Here is a 17,487-nt window from a genome sequence, read left to right on the forward strand (position 1 = left end):
TCCCGTCACATCACTTAATAACCTTTATCAAAGATCAAATTATTTCTTCATTTAGGAGGAGGTCAAGTGACGTGGGTTAGATGCAATAGGTCACTTTAATGCAGCTGGATATTTATATGATGATGCTGTATGGAATATTAAAGGGCCCACACCATACGTTTATTCTCGCATTTCATTTTTTCCCCTGAGGTTCACTTATGATATTTGTGTGGTTTTATGTACAAAAATGGTTAATCAAAAAATTAATCTTTACAAGACAAACTCTCTTTATCCCTTATAAGTAAACATACTGGGCTTTTAAGAATGATAATGAACCTAATTGGATGGCAGGAACTGTGCCTCATCCAGATTCGTTCATTCGTTTAAATAGAGTGACGCTCTCTTACGTAAATCTTATGTAAGGCCTCTACAAACGAAATAAAAATGTCACTAGAAAGTGTTGAGGACCTGTTGTGGATTCACACCGACTTCCAGCTTGATGCTTATAATGTGACACAGCTTCGCCCACCAAGCCCGAGCATCAAAGACATCAAAGGCGTCATTCTACCAATCACGTGCCGCTTATGGCACGTTTGAAAGTTTAATAATATTCTCATACTACTTCAAAGTCTTTTCTCTCAATAAATCAAGGAAAATTCAGTTATCCAGAATATGTGCACTTTAACATTAATGATATTCAAATATGGGTCATTAGCTAAGTGAAAAGAGTATGCTACTTAATAGTAAAAGTAATCTACCAAAACACCTTATATTAATAACATTATATTCATTTTGTCTTAATATCATCTAGTTCATATTAGTTACTACATTTTGAATTAAGTTCAAACCGATAACAAACAAAAGCAACACCAAACATGCGGGTTATTAATTAGCCAGATGAAAAAGAAGAAAGCAGAGAACTAAAATGACCTAATAAAAGCTTCTGATTGTTTATCCATAGACGCTGTTCATTTTGTAATATGGTACTGATTACAAATCGCATGACCAATAAAAGTAACCAGTAATGTAATCTTTGAGATTGCTTAAAATGTGTCATTTACTCATTAGATTATGTTTTTTATATCTTGCATCCATTTTTAATGATTATGTGGACTGTTTCCATTCATCATGAAGTTTTAACACAGTGCAAAGGGTAACTGGAATTTTCAAATTATGCAAAAAAAAAGTAAAACACAAGGCTTTCACATGACAAGATATATGCATTATATATACACACACATTCTCTATCACACTTTATCAGCTATAGCTCTTTATAGACATGATTCTAGATTCTTAGGTCAACCGCACTTCTGTAAAACATGTTAAAAACACTTGTATGACAGTTTTGCATTTTCAACATTGTCTGCCATATCATATTGCAAGGCAAGGGATACAAGAAAGTAAAGGAACTTGGAAGCCTAGCTGTCCATTAGAATGTATTTAAAAAAAGGACTGAATGGGAGGAATATATGAGCACAACTAGAGCACTGTTAAAATTTCAAGCCAATGAAATTATCTAGTTCATATTAGTTAATTCCAATGTAATGTATTAACTAATATGAACTAGATAATATATATATACAAGCTTTGCCAGAGCTTTCATTGGCTTGAAATTTTAACAGTGCTCTAGTTGTGCTCATATATCCCACCCAAAATGTAATGTAATGCCATTCAGTCCTGTTTTTAAATACATTCTAATGGACAGCTAGGCTTCTGACAGCTTCTGAAAGCAAACTGAAGCTTGGTTTGAGTCATAATTAGCCTGGTTTAAAAACATCAGTGGAAACAAAGCATTTTCGATGGTCTTAGTAGGAATCATGGGGGCAAGGGATCTCGCAGATCCTCTTCTCCAGTGATGAACAAGACACATCTGCCCATTTCCCAGTATAGTAAACCGCACAGTCCTCTCCCAGTGGATTATGTGCTTTCCAGTCATCTGGAGGATATGCCCACCACCTTAAAAAGAGCAACCTATATCATCAAACTCATTTAAATCCAGTTAGACATTTGACTTCTAAAAGTGTTCAGAAAGCATTCAGACCTCATTGTTTTTCCCTCATTTTATATTACACTTTTCCTCTTTAATCTGCAAAAAATACTTCATAATAGTAAAAAATAATAAAACAGGTTTTCACAAAGTTTCGTTTATGAATTTTAAATAAAAAATGGAAATATTACATTTAGTACTTTGTGGAAGTTTCCCAACTGTAAAACATCCCCACCACATGATGCTGCCACCACCATGCTTCATCATTAAGATGGAGTTGCTCAGGTTGTGAGTGGTGACTGGTTTCCTCCAGATGTAATGCTTGGCATTCAGGCCAAAGTGGTTTCATCAGGCCATAGAATCTTGTTTCTAATGGCCTGAGGGTCGTTTGGTGCTTTTTACTTTTATGAAGTGGCTTCTACCATAAGACCCTGATTGTTTGAGTGCTGCAGAGATGGTTGTCCATCTGTGAGGTTCTCCGATCTCCACATAGGACATCTAGAGTTCTGTCAAAGTAACCTTCAGATTCTTGGTCACCTCCATGCCTAAAGCTATTCTCCTTCATTTGTTGGAATCCACTGTGTTCTTTGGGCACCCTTCCCCAGATTTGTCCCAAAATGCCGACTGTGAAGACACACAACTCCTTTGACCTCCTATCTCCTGGCTTGTTGTTTGCTTTGACATGCACTGTCAGCTGTGGGGCTTTATATAGACAGAGGTGTGCCTTTCCAAATCCAATCAAATGAATTTACCACAGGTGATCTTTAATCAAAGGAGAAGCATCTCAGTGAAATATCAGTGAAAATAGAATTCTCCTGAGCTCAATTTTGAGTGTCAGCAAAGGGCCTGCACACTTGTGTAAATGTAATATTTCATTTTCAATAAGTTTATAAAACTTTGTGAAAACTCTATAAAACATTGGATATTCTTCTTCTGTTTCTTGGTTGTGGGAGATACATAATGCATAGAATCTCCTGCAGAGGCACCCAGCAAGTTATAATCAAGTTAAATAGTCGTTATCATTACTATTTTTTTTTTTTTTTTGCAATTAGTTGCTATTATTTAATCTAGACAAGTACTGTCTGATCACTATGGAGCCCCACAGGTGATAATGCATGGCCACAACTTAGTAAGGCATGGGAATGAGATAATTAAATTGCAGCCACCACTTAGTAAGGCGTGGGAACGAGATCATGCCTTGCTAAGTCATGGCCACACATTAGAATCTCATTTACACGCCTTACTAAGTCGTGGACACATGTTAAAAGTCTGAGTGTATTCAACTCCATTTTTATTTCCAGACAACTAAAATAAATGTAACGTTTCAAATGTAATCCAACTGAGACAAAACATTACCTCAAACAGTTTGAGTAAACTGAACTTATCAGAGTTTACAGTGTGCATGGCCTGACCAGAACTTACGACAGATTCTTCATTAGGGGTGTGTGATCCACCCAGAGCCACACCCCCTCATCTTCAGCATCTGTCAGACCAATCCAGTGGAGATCAGCGGCCGCCATTCTAGCAAGAAACTCCTGAAAAGCAAGTAAAGCAGGCAAATACCATTTGAGAAAACTGGTTTGACAAAGGAATGATAGCAATTGTGGTGTTATAGGTTTGCTTTGTGTTTCTTCTACCATACATGTTCTTCTTTACTGTTGACGATGACCAGGTCTCCGCCCAGTTCTTTACAGCGCTCTCTACTGGAGTTCCAGGACATTTTGTTTAGGGAGAAAACGTAGAGTCTGTCTTTGACCTGAACTTGTTCCTCCTCTATCAGTTCTAAATGGAGGAGTTCACAGTTATGTGAGAGAAAATATACAGTTAAATATGCTCTCAGTGACCACTTCAGTAAGTACACCTGCCTTGTGGCAATACAGTTCAATAAATATTCATCCATTAATCATTTATCAATCAAACCACTTCAGCATTTAACTTTTATTATTCTTCCTACTCTTACCGGCATGTTACTCCCTTTTTCTGGCATGATATTTTTACATGATTTTTTATTTGTTTTATTTATTTTTTTACTGTTTTCATTTTTTTCTATTACTGCTTCTATTTGTTACATCTCATTGTTTACTGAATTTACTGTTTTATTTGAATATCTCTTGTTTCTTTTCTTTCTCTGTTGGTTTTAGTTCACATTGCAAAGCACTTTGAGCTGCATTTTAAATGTACAAAAGGTGCTATATTAAAAAATCATATTATATATTATGTATATTTTTACTATTATTGTTATAGTTCTTGTGGTTGTTGTTGTTTTATTACAAAGTCTATGTTAAAGGGAGCTAACAAAGTGGACAATGAGTGTAGAGACAGGGCAGGTGTACCTAATGAAGAGACCAGTGAGGGGGTATATGGGTACAGTTGTTTAATTACTTATATACTATGACAGACAGTGTCAAACTCTAAGTTGTTATTGCGAGTTTATGTAAGGATACATACTTTCACTTGAGCACTTCTTCATCTGCAGGGGTGAACTGCAGGGTGCCAGTTTGATTTTACAATCTAAAAAACATAATTAATTAGTCAAATAAAACATGTAGTCTAAAAAAGACATAATATAGGATGTTGGATGATATATATAGTTTATTAACCCCTTGAAATTCTCATCTTATTTTATTGTCAGGCTCATTCAGTAACTACAGGGACTTTTCTACAGCTATTCCTAGGTTATGAAAGTGTGTAATAAAACTTTCAGCTTGGTGCCCTGGCCATTTAAGGGGTTAACATATAAAATGTTTTCTGTAACATAAAGGCATATTGTGTGTGGAGGAGTCCTAATCCATTTCTTAAAGGGCCCATATCCTAAAATATTTTATTTTTCTCCCAGAAGTCCATTTGCATCATTTGTATGGGAATATGTACCAAAAACAGTCATAATTCATTTTACACAATCATTTTCCAAACTTATTTCATCCTGTACAATTAAATAGGCTGTTGTTCTTGTTACTGTGACTTTAAGAATAATGTATGTAAATGAGCTCTGTTCTGATTGGCTGCTCTGTATTGTACACAATTCAAAAGTCAGTCCAGGCTGAAACACTCCTTATAACTTCAGTGTGAAATGGCAGGGCTAAACTGCTGCATGCATGCATGTTTTTTTTATGACATCACAGAAACAATAAATTAAATTGTTTGTGCAGCTTAGTTTTCATATTTGGACTGAATGGACTGAGGATTGAGTGGCATGTTTTGAAACTTTAACGCTGTTTACATACCACATTAAATTTTTGTATTTCATAAAACATTCAAAATTTTTCATATATGGCCCTTTAAGATCCATTGGATCACTGGAGATGTACTTGATAATTCTTAATAAATATGTTTGTCTTGTTATGTACTGAAGGTTTTCAAGCAATTTTTGACAAAAAAAAAAAAAATGGACACACTTACACAAATACGTCAGGACCGCATTGGTCAGCAGAGAGAGGAAGAGAAGAACAGAAATAGCGATCACCAAACGACTACCATCTCTCTTACTGCCTCCTGGACTCTTATCTGCAAAACACATGTTGGCTGTTATTAGCAGGAGTTATTTATCTGTGCACATTAAAAAAGAGAAACAAATGTGCTGACACATACATGAGCAAATCCAGAGTGAAGCTGTACTTTAAAATATAGTTATTAATGCTATTATTTGTTAATTTTCATAGCATTATGACCACACTAGTAATTTGCCCAGTACATTTTAGCAGTGCTGCTCTGAGAACTACAGTATATGAAGTAGGCTATACGATGGTATGATGAGGTAATTAGGTAGATGTGCAGGTACATTTTTCATTCATCAAGGTACAAACAATGTAAATGTACCCTCAAAGGTACAACAGTGGTTTTAAGGTCCAATTGTGCGCCTTACGTAAGTTTTTAAAGTGGAAAAGTTCGTATTTGTACCTTTTCATAATCTAATGTTTTAAAACAGAACAATAAAATAAAAAGCCTGGAGACGAGACAGGGTGTGTGGAGTCAGTACAACTTAGAAAATATATTTTAAATGGATTAAAGTACAATTATGTTACCTGACTAAAGGTACTGAGATGTACCCTTGATGGTACCACCCCAGTTACAAGAGGGGTACTGCCCCAGTGACAGTTTAGTACCTTTTTTCTGAGAGTGTAACATACTGTTTATCATGTAAGCTGAATTCTTCTTACAGCTGAGTACATGCTTAATGATGCAGGCTAGATTTCATCAGAGGTGAATCCAGTTCCTGTGAATGCTATAGTAAGTTGGGCTGTTACCCACCCAAATATTATTTTCTCATAATGTTAATGTACACCATTTTCCCCTTAGCAGTTTGCTACCCTGATATAATCAGTGGGTCTAACCTGGCCACCTCACTGAAAAGGCTCTGCTACACCCCTGCAGAAGAGCAGAGCACCCCTGTTTAATACCCCTGATTTCAGAAGAAACACTAGAGGAGCTTTCCATCTTATAGACTGCTAATAATTTTGTTTGATTCAGGAAATATTGTTACTAGATTTCTCAGAAATTCTTAAGTTTACAAGTAACAAGAAAAAACATCTAGAAATATGTTGAATGATGCTGTAATATTTGTATAACAATGTTATAATGAGGGATTTATAACAAAGATTTGAGATGATTTCATTTGCCAATATGTCATTTTTTGGTCTCACTTTATTTGAATGGTGCACTATAGTCCCATATAGAAAATCTACAAATGTTCAAATTGTTAACAAACTATCTGTTGAGACTCAGTTGATTCTAAACAGTGGTGGGGTTAGGGTTAGGATTTGGACCAGGGTCAGGGCTAGGACCAGGGTGAGGGTTGGGTTGAGGTTAAGGTTAGGGTTAGGATTTGGACCAGGGTCAGGGCTAGGACCAGGGTGAGGGTTGGGTTGAGGTTAAGGTTAGGGTTAGGGTTAGGATTAGAGTCAGGTTTAGAGTTAAAGAAAATGATTATGGTCAATGTAGTTGATATTTAGTTGAATGTAACTTGAAAGTAAATTTACAAAGCATCTACAGTGGACTATGCAGATAAAGTGTTACCCATGTTTTGCAGTATAGCTCTTGAATTTTGGCCAAATACTTCTGTCTTGGTTTTTCTTTCCCACATTGTTATTGGGACACTGTCTCTTACACTGTCTGGCAAACTTTTCTTGAGTAATAGCTTCCTTTGTGAAACTCTCTCACAGTTTTTTGCCGAACTCTTGATATTGTGGGCTGGAGTACCTTTACTCCACTTTCAGCCGCTGAACTCTGGGCCTCCTTCAGATTCTCAGTGGCTTTTCTCAAAGTCTACCTTACAAGTCTGCATCCTCTGAGTTTTAAAAGGCAGCCTTTGTAGTATTTTTGGTGTGGTTTAACGTCCACTTTTGATCCCTTGCTCACCGAGAGAGCCAAACATGTAAATGTTATTTATATCTTAAAAAAAAAAAACAACAACATTATGGCAATTTTATATATATTATATAATATTGCCCCATCCAAAAAAAGGTCTTTATTTTTTCATTTTTATTTTTCTTTATCATTTGAGCTCTGCAGATGTCCTCTATGTGTGTGAAAGATTGATGATGAATGGACCAACAGAAACACTCCAAAATTGCTTGAAATAAAATCTCTTTCCATTAAATTACATTTAAAGTAAAGAATGTTTTTGCCTTCTTTTGTAAAGTTGAACACCCCTGGTCAAATCACGTTTCACTGATTTTCTTAGTATAGAGACATTTTATGTCCTCTGCAGCAATCAAGCTTAAATTTTAGTGCACAATTTCTCCTTTTTTATTTAATTTTCAACAAAAAAATCAACAAAACGTGTCATTTGACCACCTAAATGTTTGCATACAACTCTGTATGTAGTCACCTATTTAGTCACCTTTGGCCCAGCTGGCAGAACTGTGACTTTTATATATATGTGAGTCAGTGAGTCACAGTAATGCCAGCTGGGTCAGAGGTGACTTTAGGTGAATTTAATGGAGCACAACTACAGTGCCCTACTTTTCATGACCTGTCTGTCTGCTTAGCTGTGAAATCAGCCAAATCTTGAAACTAATCCAAGCGTTTTCCACCTTTCATGTGGAAGATTTATTTTGCAAAAACATTCACAACTAGCATTCTTTACAATAGAATATAGAGTGAGCTAAGTGGATGAATATCTATCTCACAATATAGGCTATTATAGTACAATGTTTTCTGCCCCTGGTGAACCATAACTATTAGAGCTAGGCCTTCAGTTTGGGCTATAAAAGTAAAAACTTGCTTAAAAACAAGAAAAAAACCTACCTCTGTGATCAGTGGTGGACAGTAACGAAGTAAATGTAATTTGTTACTGTACTTAAGTATTATTTTCATGTATCTGTACTTATTTCCATTTTGGGTGACTCTTTACTTTCACTCCACTACATTTCAAGGTCAAATATCTTACTTTTTACTCCACTACATTATGAGAAATCTGCCGTTCCATTTGGTTTATGTGTGTATAAAAACGTAACGTCAAAACAAAAGAAGCGCGAAGCAAGAACACCAACCAGGGCACAGCGCGCACTCTGTTTTGACCTGTTGGACATACCGACCCAGTGCAAGCACACGGTTCAACGTCAGTGAAGCAGCGTAAAATTTTGGGAGTGTCTATTCCACATAAATGATGTAACTAACCTAACTTTGTGTAAATAGACCACAATATAGAAATATGTACACATATGCAGTTGCGACTGACATGTCTTTTTTCTGAATTTATACAAACACGATTTCATTTTATAGTAAATTTGTTTTGGCTAGTTTATGTTTATGAACAGAGACCTGCAGATGCACTACAGTAAAGGAAAACCTGTGTTTAAAACAAATTTTATTCAACTTAAACTTGTAACTAAGTTGCAAATAAATCTTAAACTGAAACTTTGTTTGTTTGCAAAAAGTTATTTCAGAGCCACTCGTTTCTACCTAATGGAAATTGTTTGCCTTCAGTGTTTTGTGCAGGGACAGACTAATTAATGACCTTCTATTAAAAGATTGGTTTACCAAGACTGACACTGGAGTATTTTCACCTAAAATGAGTTCATAAAGCAAGAGTCTTGTTACAAAAATGATAATAGCACATTAGAGTCATAATTAATCTTTTAGTACTTCTACTTTCGATACTTAAGTACATTTGAAGGCAAATACTTTTGTACTTTTACTCAAGTCGAAATCTAAAGGGAGGACTTCTACTTTTACTGGAGTAATATTTTAGCTTGGGTATCTCTACTTTAACTCAAGTACGTGATTTGTGTACTTCGTCCACCACTGTCTGTGATAATGCTAATTTCTTCTAGTGCCCATGCAGAAACTGGACAGAGACAGTGTGGTGACATTGCGTGAGCATCAAATACCTGAGCTAATACCTCAACTAGGCTAACTCATTTGTGAAGACATCACCCAGATGTGTCAGTCACCAACATGAGGAGAAAACATGAATCTTTCATAAAACATAAACCATTTATAAACCTTTATAAACAGGTTTAAACATAGTTTATTAATGGTTATTAATTACACCAAAAAACGCATTAATAAGCAGTTAACACATTAATAAAAGGTCAGCAGGGTAGTGAGAACATGTTCATCTGTACTGTTAAAGCTCAGATCTTTCTGCTTACCTATCTACTTTTACTCAGATACAACAACTCACTAAAGTCCCTTTTATTTGTGTGTTATAACTGCTTCTTAATGATTTTAAGAGTGTTTACGTCCTAACAACCATTGATAAACAAATTTTAAGCAGGTTGTGTTCCCCTTTATGAAGGCAGTCTTATTGTAAAGTGGTGCCGAGTTCACGCCTAACCGTCTCGGACAGGTCACAACATGTAAGTCACTGTAGTTGTATTAAATTAAACCCAGTCACATTTGACCCAGTTGGCATTGCTGTGATCACAGGTTAATGGATGTAAGAGAGTGTGGCATTTTCCTTAGTCTGAGTGTTCGCTTTTGTTGTCGCTGAAACTTTTATTCAGATATTACCCAGACTCCCTCACTGCCTCACTCTGCGCTGTGTTTAATAAAGCAGGACCACGACGGAATCCGCATCGGTTTATTCTGCACAGGAGCAGATAACATCGCCCCGCAGATCCACTTCGCACATCAGCGTGCAGAAGAAGAAAAAAGAAAAAAAAACAACAAAAAAAAAACAAGCGCAGCTGCAGTTTGAGAGAAACGTGAACTAGACATTAACTGTAGTATAATACTCATTAAAACCATTTTACCACGTCTTATTATTACGTTACATCAGGTGCAGCCGTGAGACCAGCGGCAATCGCCCCGCAGACCTACCTGTCCATTAAAACCAACATGCTTTTGACTCTATATGCTCTGGTTACGCTGTACATCAACTTACAGTGTGCAAAATAACGTTTTAAACAACGTACATGAACTAACCATAGGCATCACGCACTGTCCAGCTAACATGACTTTCTGTTGCTAGCAGTGTGCAATGCTGTATTACGCTTATTTTCACCACAGAGCATCACACATGTCGAATTAACTCATGGTTTGCACTGAAAAATCACAATATTCGTTGCTGACTTATATAAAGTCTAGACTATGGGTTTTTTGCTTATACATGTCAATATACACTTTATAACTACTTTATAACTAACAGCTACATTGAAATGAAAGGAGCAAATGAAAACAGGCGACTCCGCACGTCAGCGCGCAGAAGAAGGAGAAGGCGAGCCGGACGCTGCACTGTTATTTTAGCCCCTGAATGCCCAGCTTACACGACCACCTTTCAAAATAAATGTCCCTATAAATGTCCCTTGTGGCTTTTTGACGTGGTGAACTAAGTACAGCAGAAACCCTCGATTTATAGATACATTGATTGAATGCCTCCGATTCTTCATGTGAGATGTTTCTCCGTTTAGTCACATTTCACATTTTCACCTGATGCTTTGTAAATGAACAAAGTAAAATTTTGCTTATTGAAGAGAATTAAATTAAAGTCTGTACTGATATCAGACTAAACATTTTGATGCATAATGAAAATATAATTAAGTAGTAAAGGTATCAAACAGCTGTGGTGGTGTTTATAAACATGGATAAAAGAATCACAGAACAAACAAACAAACAAACAAACAAACAAACAAAACAAAGCAGCCAAACATGAAAATGTTAAATAGGAAATGTGAATCGTAAATATTTAGAGAAAGTCTGGAGGATAAACAACTTTTTCTTTTTTTTATTTTACTTAGCCGTCCTGAAGTGTTTAATGAAAACAATGACATATTTTCAACAGTTTCATATTTTCGTAAACTTTTCTCTGTTTTAGTGGAAAATATTTTGATTTTATTTGTTCACCTTTGACCCAGCTGGCATTTATATTTATACTAGTGTCAGCAAGCCGGGTCAAAGGTGAATAAATTTAATGGAGTGACCTGGACCTCATGACCCGTCTGTCTGTTTAGTTGTGATAACAACCAAACGCTGAATTTGCCACTCTGTATATATATATATATATATATATATATATATAGCAAGCTTAATTTTTTACCTACATTTCTTATTTAACATAAAATAGAAAATGTGCCTTGTTGTGCAACTTTTGTACAAGGTACATTTTCTGTTTTATGTTAAATAAGAAATGTAAGTAAAAAATTAAGCTTGTTATATATATATATATATATATATATATAAAATAGAAAATGTGACTTGTGCAACTTTTGTACAAGGTATATTTTCTGTTTTTTTCCCCAATATGTTAAATTCAGCCAATAAACAGCAATTGTGCATTAAAGTGTACAAAACTGTGTTCTCTGTAGAGGATGTGTTCACTTTTTATTACTTAGAAAATCAACAAAATGTGTCATTTGACCACTCAAATGTTTGCATACAACTCTGTATGCAGCCACTTATTCAGTCACCTTGGCCCAGCTGGCAGAACTGTAACTTTTATTTATATGAGCGTCAGTGAGTCACAGTAATGCCAGCTGGGTCAGAGGTGAATGAATTTAATGGAGTACAGCTGCAGTGCCTCATAGAATAAAATGGAAGTCTGTATTCATATCAGACTAAACATTTTGATGCATTTTGAAATTAATAATTAATTAAAAAAGGTATTAAAGAGCTGTGGTGGTATTTACTAACTACTTACTATCTTAGATTATAGATAAAACCAAACAAAGCAGCCAAATATATGAAAATGTTAAATGGGAAACCTGAATAGTAAATCTTTAGAGACTATTAGAGAATAATCCCTTAATTAGGAAAAAAAAAGACTTGGTGATTTGGTTACTAAAATAGAGGAGTGCTATACAAAGAAAAGTCAGGAAAAATTGAGTTCTATGTATTATATTTGAACTACTTCCAAAACATTTATTTTTAACAGTTAAGTACAATTTTGTGTGTTTCAATGAAAAACATTATGATTTTATCAATTCACCTTTGACCCAGCTGGCGTATATATTTATAGTGGAGTCACCGAGCCTCAGTTATGCCAGCTGGGTCAAAGGTGAAAAAATTTATCATATAATGTTCAAACTACTGATAACAAGCAAACATTGCATTTGCCACTATTCATTTTAAAGACTTAGTTGAAAACAAACTTAAATGTACATATATTTGATTTATGCTGTATATATAGTTTATATATATACTATATAGCACTATATATATATATATATATATATATATATATATATATATATATATATATATAGTGCTATACTGTATATATTGCTATTGTTGGAACAAAACCTTGTATCTCCAAAATTCTAACTTTACAGGAGAAAGAAAAAAACTTTCTTTACTTTTAATGTCAAGTTAAGTCAATGGAACCAGATTTTGGGCTATTTCTGCTGTACACATAATATAAAGGGCAGAGATTTTCAGATTATGTAAAAAACTGACAAACATGGAGATACGAGGATTTGGTCAATAGCGATATATATATATATATATATATATATATATATATATATATATATATATATAGTGAAATCAAATAACATTAAAACTACTGATAGCAACCAAATGATGCATTTGCCACTGTCCATTTGAAAGATTTTGTTGAAACAAACATTCACAACTAGTCTTTATAATAGCATCTATAATGCTTATTATTATTATTATTATCATCAAGTACCATCGAGTCAATTCAGATTTCTGCCGACTTCTGTTTGGTCTTCAATCTTCTTAATGACTCGTTCATTAATCATTAGACTGTATTCATGCGTCATCGCTGAACGTTCTCTTTCTGCATCTTGTGACCTCCTACTTTTGTTCTTCTACTCCACTTGTTTTTGAAAGATACTTTTATTTCTACCTCTCTGTCTCTGTTTTGCAGAATTAACAACACTTTAACTTAAGAATGGGTTTAGGCTACTCAACCCACCTCTGTTTTGAACCAAAAGGGTCCTAAGAACAGAAGATCACCACATCATCTGGAACTTCAGTTCTAGCGCTGAAAGATGCTGGATGTGCTAAAAGGTTCTACAGGGAACTCATTACCGGAGGAAGAAGTTCTGTAATGAAATTAGCAAAAATGTTTTTTACTTGTACTTGAGCTATTATTTTCTTGAAGTAACAGTTTTACCTGAGGATGGACTTAGACAGCTCCACCTTACACTGTACTATACAAAGTTCACTTTTCTTTGCATTTCACATACTGTCCCACCTTTTTTACAATTGGTGTTTGTATTATATTCATCACTGGGAAATCACTGGAGGAGGTGGTCTTATGACTAATATAGTTGCATTCTCTGGAAGCCTTGTAGAAGATTTATTATCTTTAAATCTTTTTATCTTATTGTTTATTTTCTATGTTTAATTTAAGGACATTCTTACTTAGACCTGTCACAATCTGGAAAATGCGAAGGGTGCATTCTGAAAACTTACCTCGCGACTGCGGTTTTGATGGTGGGGAGACATTTGAGTACATGTTGTCATCAACCTCCATTCCCAACAGCAGCAGCAGAAAAGTGTCTAAGATGCTTTCTGCAGAATAGTGAGAGTGGCACTAATACTTAAAAGGATCTCTGTGTCACTTCCTTATACTTTCTGTCACTTCCTGAGACCTCTGTGATACTGTTCTGCTTTGAGATATTGCAGATATAGCGCTTTTTAGCATCATTTATTCTTCACACTAACCACACACCATTTTCTGTTGTGTTTTAGTGAACATTAGGTCCGTTTTGCTGTACTGTGAAAGAATTTACACTGAACATATGCAAACCTCATTAAGTTCCTAAACAGCTTTTATAGGGATGCATGAGTGAGCAGATAGAGTAGAATAGTGTAGAGTTCCACTACCGGCTTGTGTGGCCATGGACACGCGGGAGGCACGGCCACAAGCACAATGGGTATTGCTGTGGCAGCAGTGAGAGAGAGAGACTTAAATAAGTTGCTGATGTTCAGTGTAAGAGACACAGATATGTTGTGTGTGCTGTATTGTGCTGGGCTGTGTGGAAGTTAGGTGGGTCTGCAAATCTACCAATCTAGAGTTGTGTGGTTGTTGGGGACATGCCTGCTTTCTGGCCATGCCGGGTCTCCCCATCTGCATGTTAATAAAAGAGCATTCACTTGAAGCGCCGCGTGTCCCATGTCGTCCTTTATGGCTTCTGACACCATGCCACCGTGGTGTCAGAAGTGGGATTGCCCACTATTGGCCAGGAAGGGAACAGCGAACCCAGTGGCGAAACAGCGGAGATGAGCGAGTCTGGACGGTGGCAGGTAGGAAAAGGCTTGACGCTGCCATGGCGTGTTGACAGCTACGTGCAGTGCGGCACGGCATGGCTGGAGGCCGATGGGTCCGGCAAAGCAAGGTGGCTGTGTAATGAGTCAAGGCCAACTGTTGGAGCTCCAGCGTACACAAGCAGTAGCCTCACTTGCATCCACAGCGCGGTGGGCGGCAAAGAAACCTGAAAGAGGTTGAGGGAGCGCCTTTGCTATTACCACTGTGGTAGAGGAAGCGGCTGAGAAAGTGCTGCTGCTGCTGCGGCCTCCCAAACGAGCGCAAGGAGTGACATGACGAGCTGCGAGTAGATCCGCTGCGATTGCACTTATTTGAAGTAGTGTGTTTACCACGTCTTCTTCCTCTGCACTGACGCCACAGTACAAATAGTACTGTAATACATATTTTTCCAAGAAAAAGTGCTTTTACAATACTGACAAGCATCATAGTATCACTATGTTTTAGGCTAATCACTCTGCTTATTCTACACTTTTGTAGAGTTTTTACCTATTGTAAAGACAGCTAATGTTGTAAAGACAGCTAATGTTGTAAAGACAGCGAAAACTGATGGTTTTTAACTAAAATTTTAAAATGCACTTTGGCAAATTTGTTACTCCTAGCAGTTCAAGTTAAACACCTGGAGGAATTCCACACATTTTTATAACATTTCAGCATAATTCAATTGTTGAGATGTTTCTTTACAGCAGTGGTGATAGGAACCAGAAACCTTTTTTTGACCAGTGAACATAAATGTGTTTTTAGATGTAATGTTGATGATGATCAAATAGTGGTAAATCTGAAAAAAAAAAAACATAAGTTTTCTTTGGGTTCTGTTTTGCCTTACAACAGCCTGTGTGTTCACCTCCACTATGAAGAAATTTTAACAGTGGATTTTAGCTTTTAGAGGCGTCAAAGCATTCAGACGTCTGGTTCCTATCACCACCACTGTGAATGATTCTGACTCTAGGTTTCTCTAGAACGAAGCATTCCCCCTCAAACCACTCTGAATGACTTAAATGACTTAAATGCGTCTTAACTATTCAATTTTATAGAAACTTTGAAAAATGTGTTGAATTTCCCTTCATGGGCAGATCATAAGATGCACTATATGTAGTCTACAGCCCCTTTTTTGTTTCACAATGTTAGAGCAGACGCATCTAAGCCACATATGCCGGTGTCTAAATCCTGCTAAGAGAAGTGGTTTTGATGTTTTTTGTCTGTTTGTTTTTGGTGGGGGAAGGTGTGGTGCAGACATGCAACAGCGGCTTTATTCATTTATTTTCTGACAGTTATTCCAGTTATTTTAAATCATGAAAAAACTGAATTACTGATTGTTGGTACAGAAACTCAGAGAAAAATAATTTTTGAGAAACTTGGTTCTTTTGCTTATCTACCAAACCTGAAGTACAAAACCTGGGTGTGATCTTAGACTCTGAGCTTTGTTTTGCCCCGCATGTAAACACAGTCACTAAAGTAGCTTTTTATCATTTAAGAAATATCACTAAAGTTCATCCTTTTCTATCTCAGAGCGACGCAGAGAAACGTGTTCATGCATTTGTTACAAGCAGACTTGATTACTGTAATGCTCTTCTTACTGGACTTCCTAAGAAAACTACACATCCCTTACAACTCATACAAAATGCAGCAGCATCCTAACAAAAACAAAAAAAAGAGATCACATCACTCCTGTTTTAAAAGAACCGCACTGGCTGCCTGTATCATTCAGGATAGATTTCAAGGTTCTGCTACTAGTCTTTAAAGCTCAAAACAACCTAGCACCTGCTTACATCACAGAGCGTCTATATGTTTATGTTCCTGCACGTAATCTAAGATCTGCAGATAGTGGCCTTCTACAGATACTCTCTGTAAAATACAGAGAACATGGAGAGGCCTCTTTCAGTTATTATGGTTCTAAACTGTGGAATTCAATTCCACCTTTTATTAGACAGTCAAGCTCAGTGCTCACTTTTAAGAAGCATCTAAAAACGTATCTATTTAAATTAGCCTTTAACTAAAACTGAATGTCTCGTGATGTTTATCTTGTAATTTAATCTTCTTCATTTTCTTCTGATTCTAATTAAATACTGATGATCTCTTCTATAACTGTTTTATCACCTGTCTGTAAAGCACTTTGAGCTGCCACCAGCATGAAAAGTGCTATATAAATAAAATTATTAATAATAGTAATAATAATAATAATAATAATAATATGTGGCACCAAGTTTTAGCAGCATATAAAAAGCACTGAACTGGACAGTCCATCTTGACCAGGATCACAAGAATCAGATAATAATGAGGACATGCTATTGTGGCTGAAGCAATTAGTTCATTAATTGTTTGTATTTTATTTTATCATCATGTCGGTTTTACCAATTTTAAGCTGAGCCTTATTTTTTGTGTAGGTGAGCAATCCTAGGTTTACAGTTTGGTTTTATACCTTAAATTATTTAATAATTAAATATTCTTGCATCATTAAATATATTCTTTTTCTCCTACTCACTGTATTATGCTGTTATTCTATTTGTTCTGTTGCTAAATATGGGTTATACATGTTTTCCCAAAAGTTGAAGTCAATTGTAACAGAACTATTCAAAGTGATATTTAAACATCTAAAGGAGTTTTAAAGCATTTATCGCAGACAGATGTTAGAATGTTAAGGACAAGGTATGCAAAAAGTTGAACATTTGCAGTCAAATGACATGTTTTGTTGATTTTCTAAGTGAAAGTAAGTGAACACATCCTACACAGAGAACAGAAATACACTATATGGCCAAAAGTTTGTGCTCATTCAATGTTTCTTCCAAAATCAAGAGTATTAAAAAAGAGGTGACGAATCTTAAGCAGGAAAAATGCTAATTTCAGA

General features: G+C 35.9%; 1 protein-coding gene across 1 annotated transcript; it reads right to left on the reverse strand.

Annotated features, from left to right (window-relative positions):
- Positions 1-1,447: 1,447 nt before the first annotated feature.
- On the reverse strand, positions 1,448-13,879 carry LOC118821567 (hepatic lectin). Its single transcript, XM_036590242.1, has 6 exons — positions 13,790-13,879; positions 5,366-5,470; positions 4,415-4,477; positions 3,609-3,748; positions 3,389-3,501; positions 1,448-1,935 (listed from the first exon to the last, which is right to left on the reverse strand). Exons 1-6 carry the CDS (start codon positions 13,848-13,850, stop codon positions 1,785-1,787), a joined length of 633 nt encoding a protein of 210 aa, XP_036446135.1. The 5' UTR covers positions 13,851-13,879; the 3' UTR covers positions 1,448-1,784.
- Positions 13,880-17,487: the final 3,608 nt, after the last annotated feature.

The sequence above is a fragment of the Colossoma macropomum genome, unplaced genomic scaffold (assembly GCF_904425465.1).
Source record: "Colossoma macropomum unplaced genomic scaffold, Colossoma_macropomum, whole genome shotgun sequence".
Lineage (NCBI taxonomy): Eukaryota > Metazoa > Chordata > Actinopteri > Characiformes > Serrasalmidae > Colossoma > Colossoma macropomum.

Excerpts from the sequence above, each read along its gene's own strand:
- LOC118821567 (XM_036590242.1), bottom strand. The coding sequence starts at position 13,850 with ATGGAGGTTGATGACAACATGTACTCAAATGTCTCCCCACCATCAAAA. Across the intron at positions 5,471-13,789 it reads ATCAAAACCGCAGTCGCGAG|ATAAGAGTCCAGGAGGCAGT; the intron begins GTAAGTTTTCAG and ends TGTGTTTTGCAG. Across the intron at positions 3,502-3,608 it reads TCAACAGTAAAGAAGAACAT|GAGTTTCTTGCTAGAATGGC; the intron begins GTATGGTAGAAG and ends CTTGCTTTTCAG.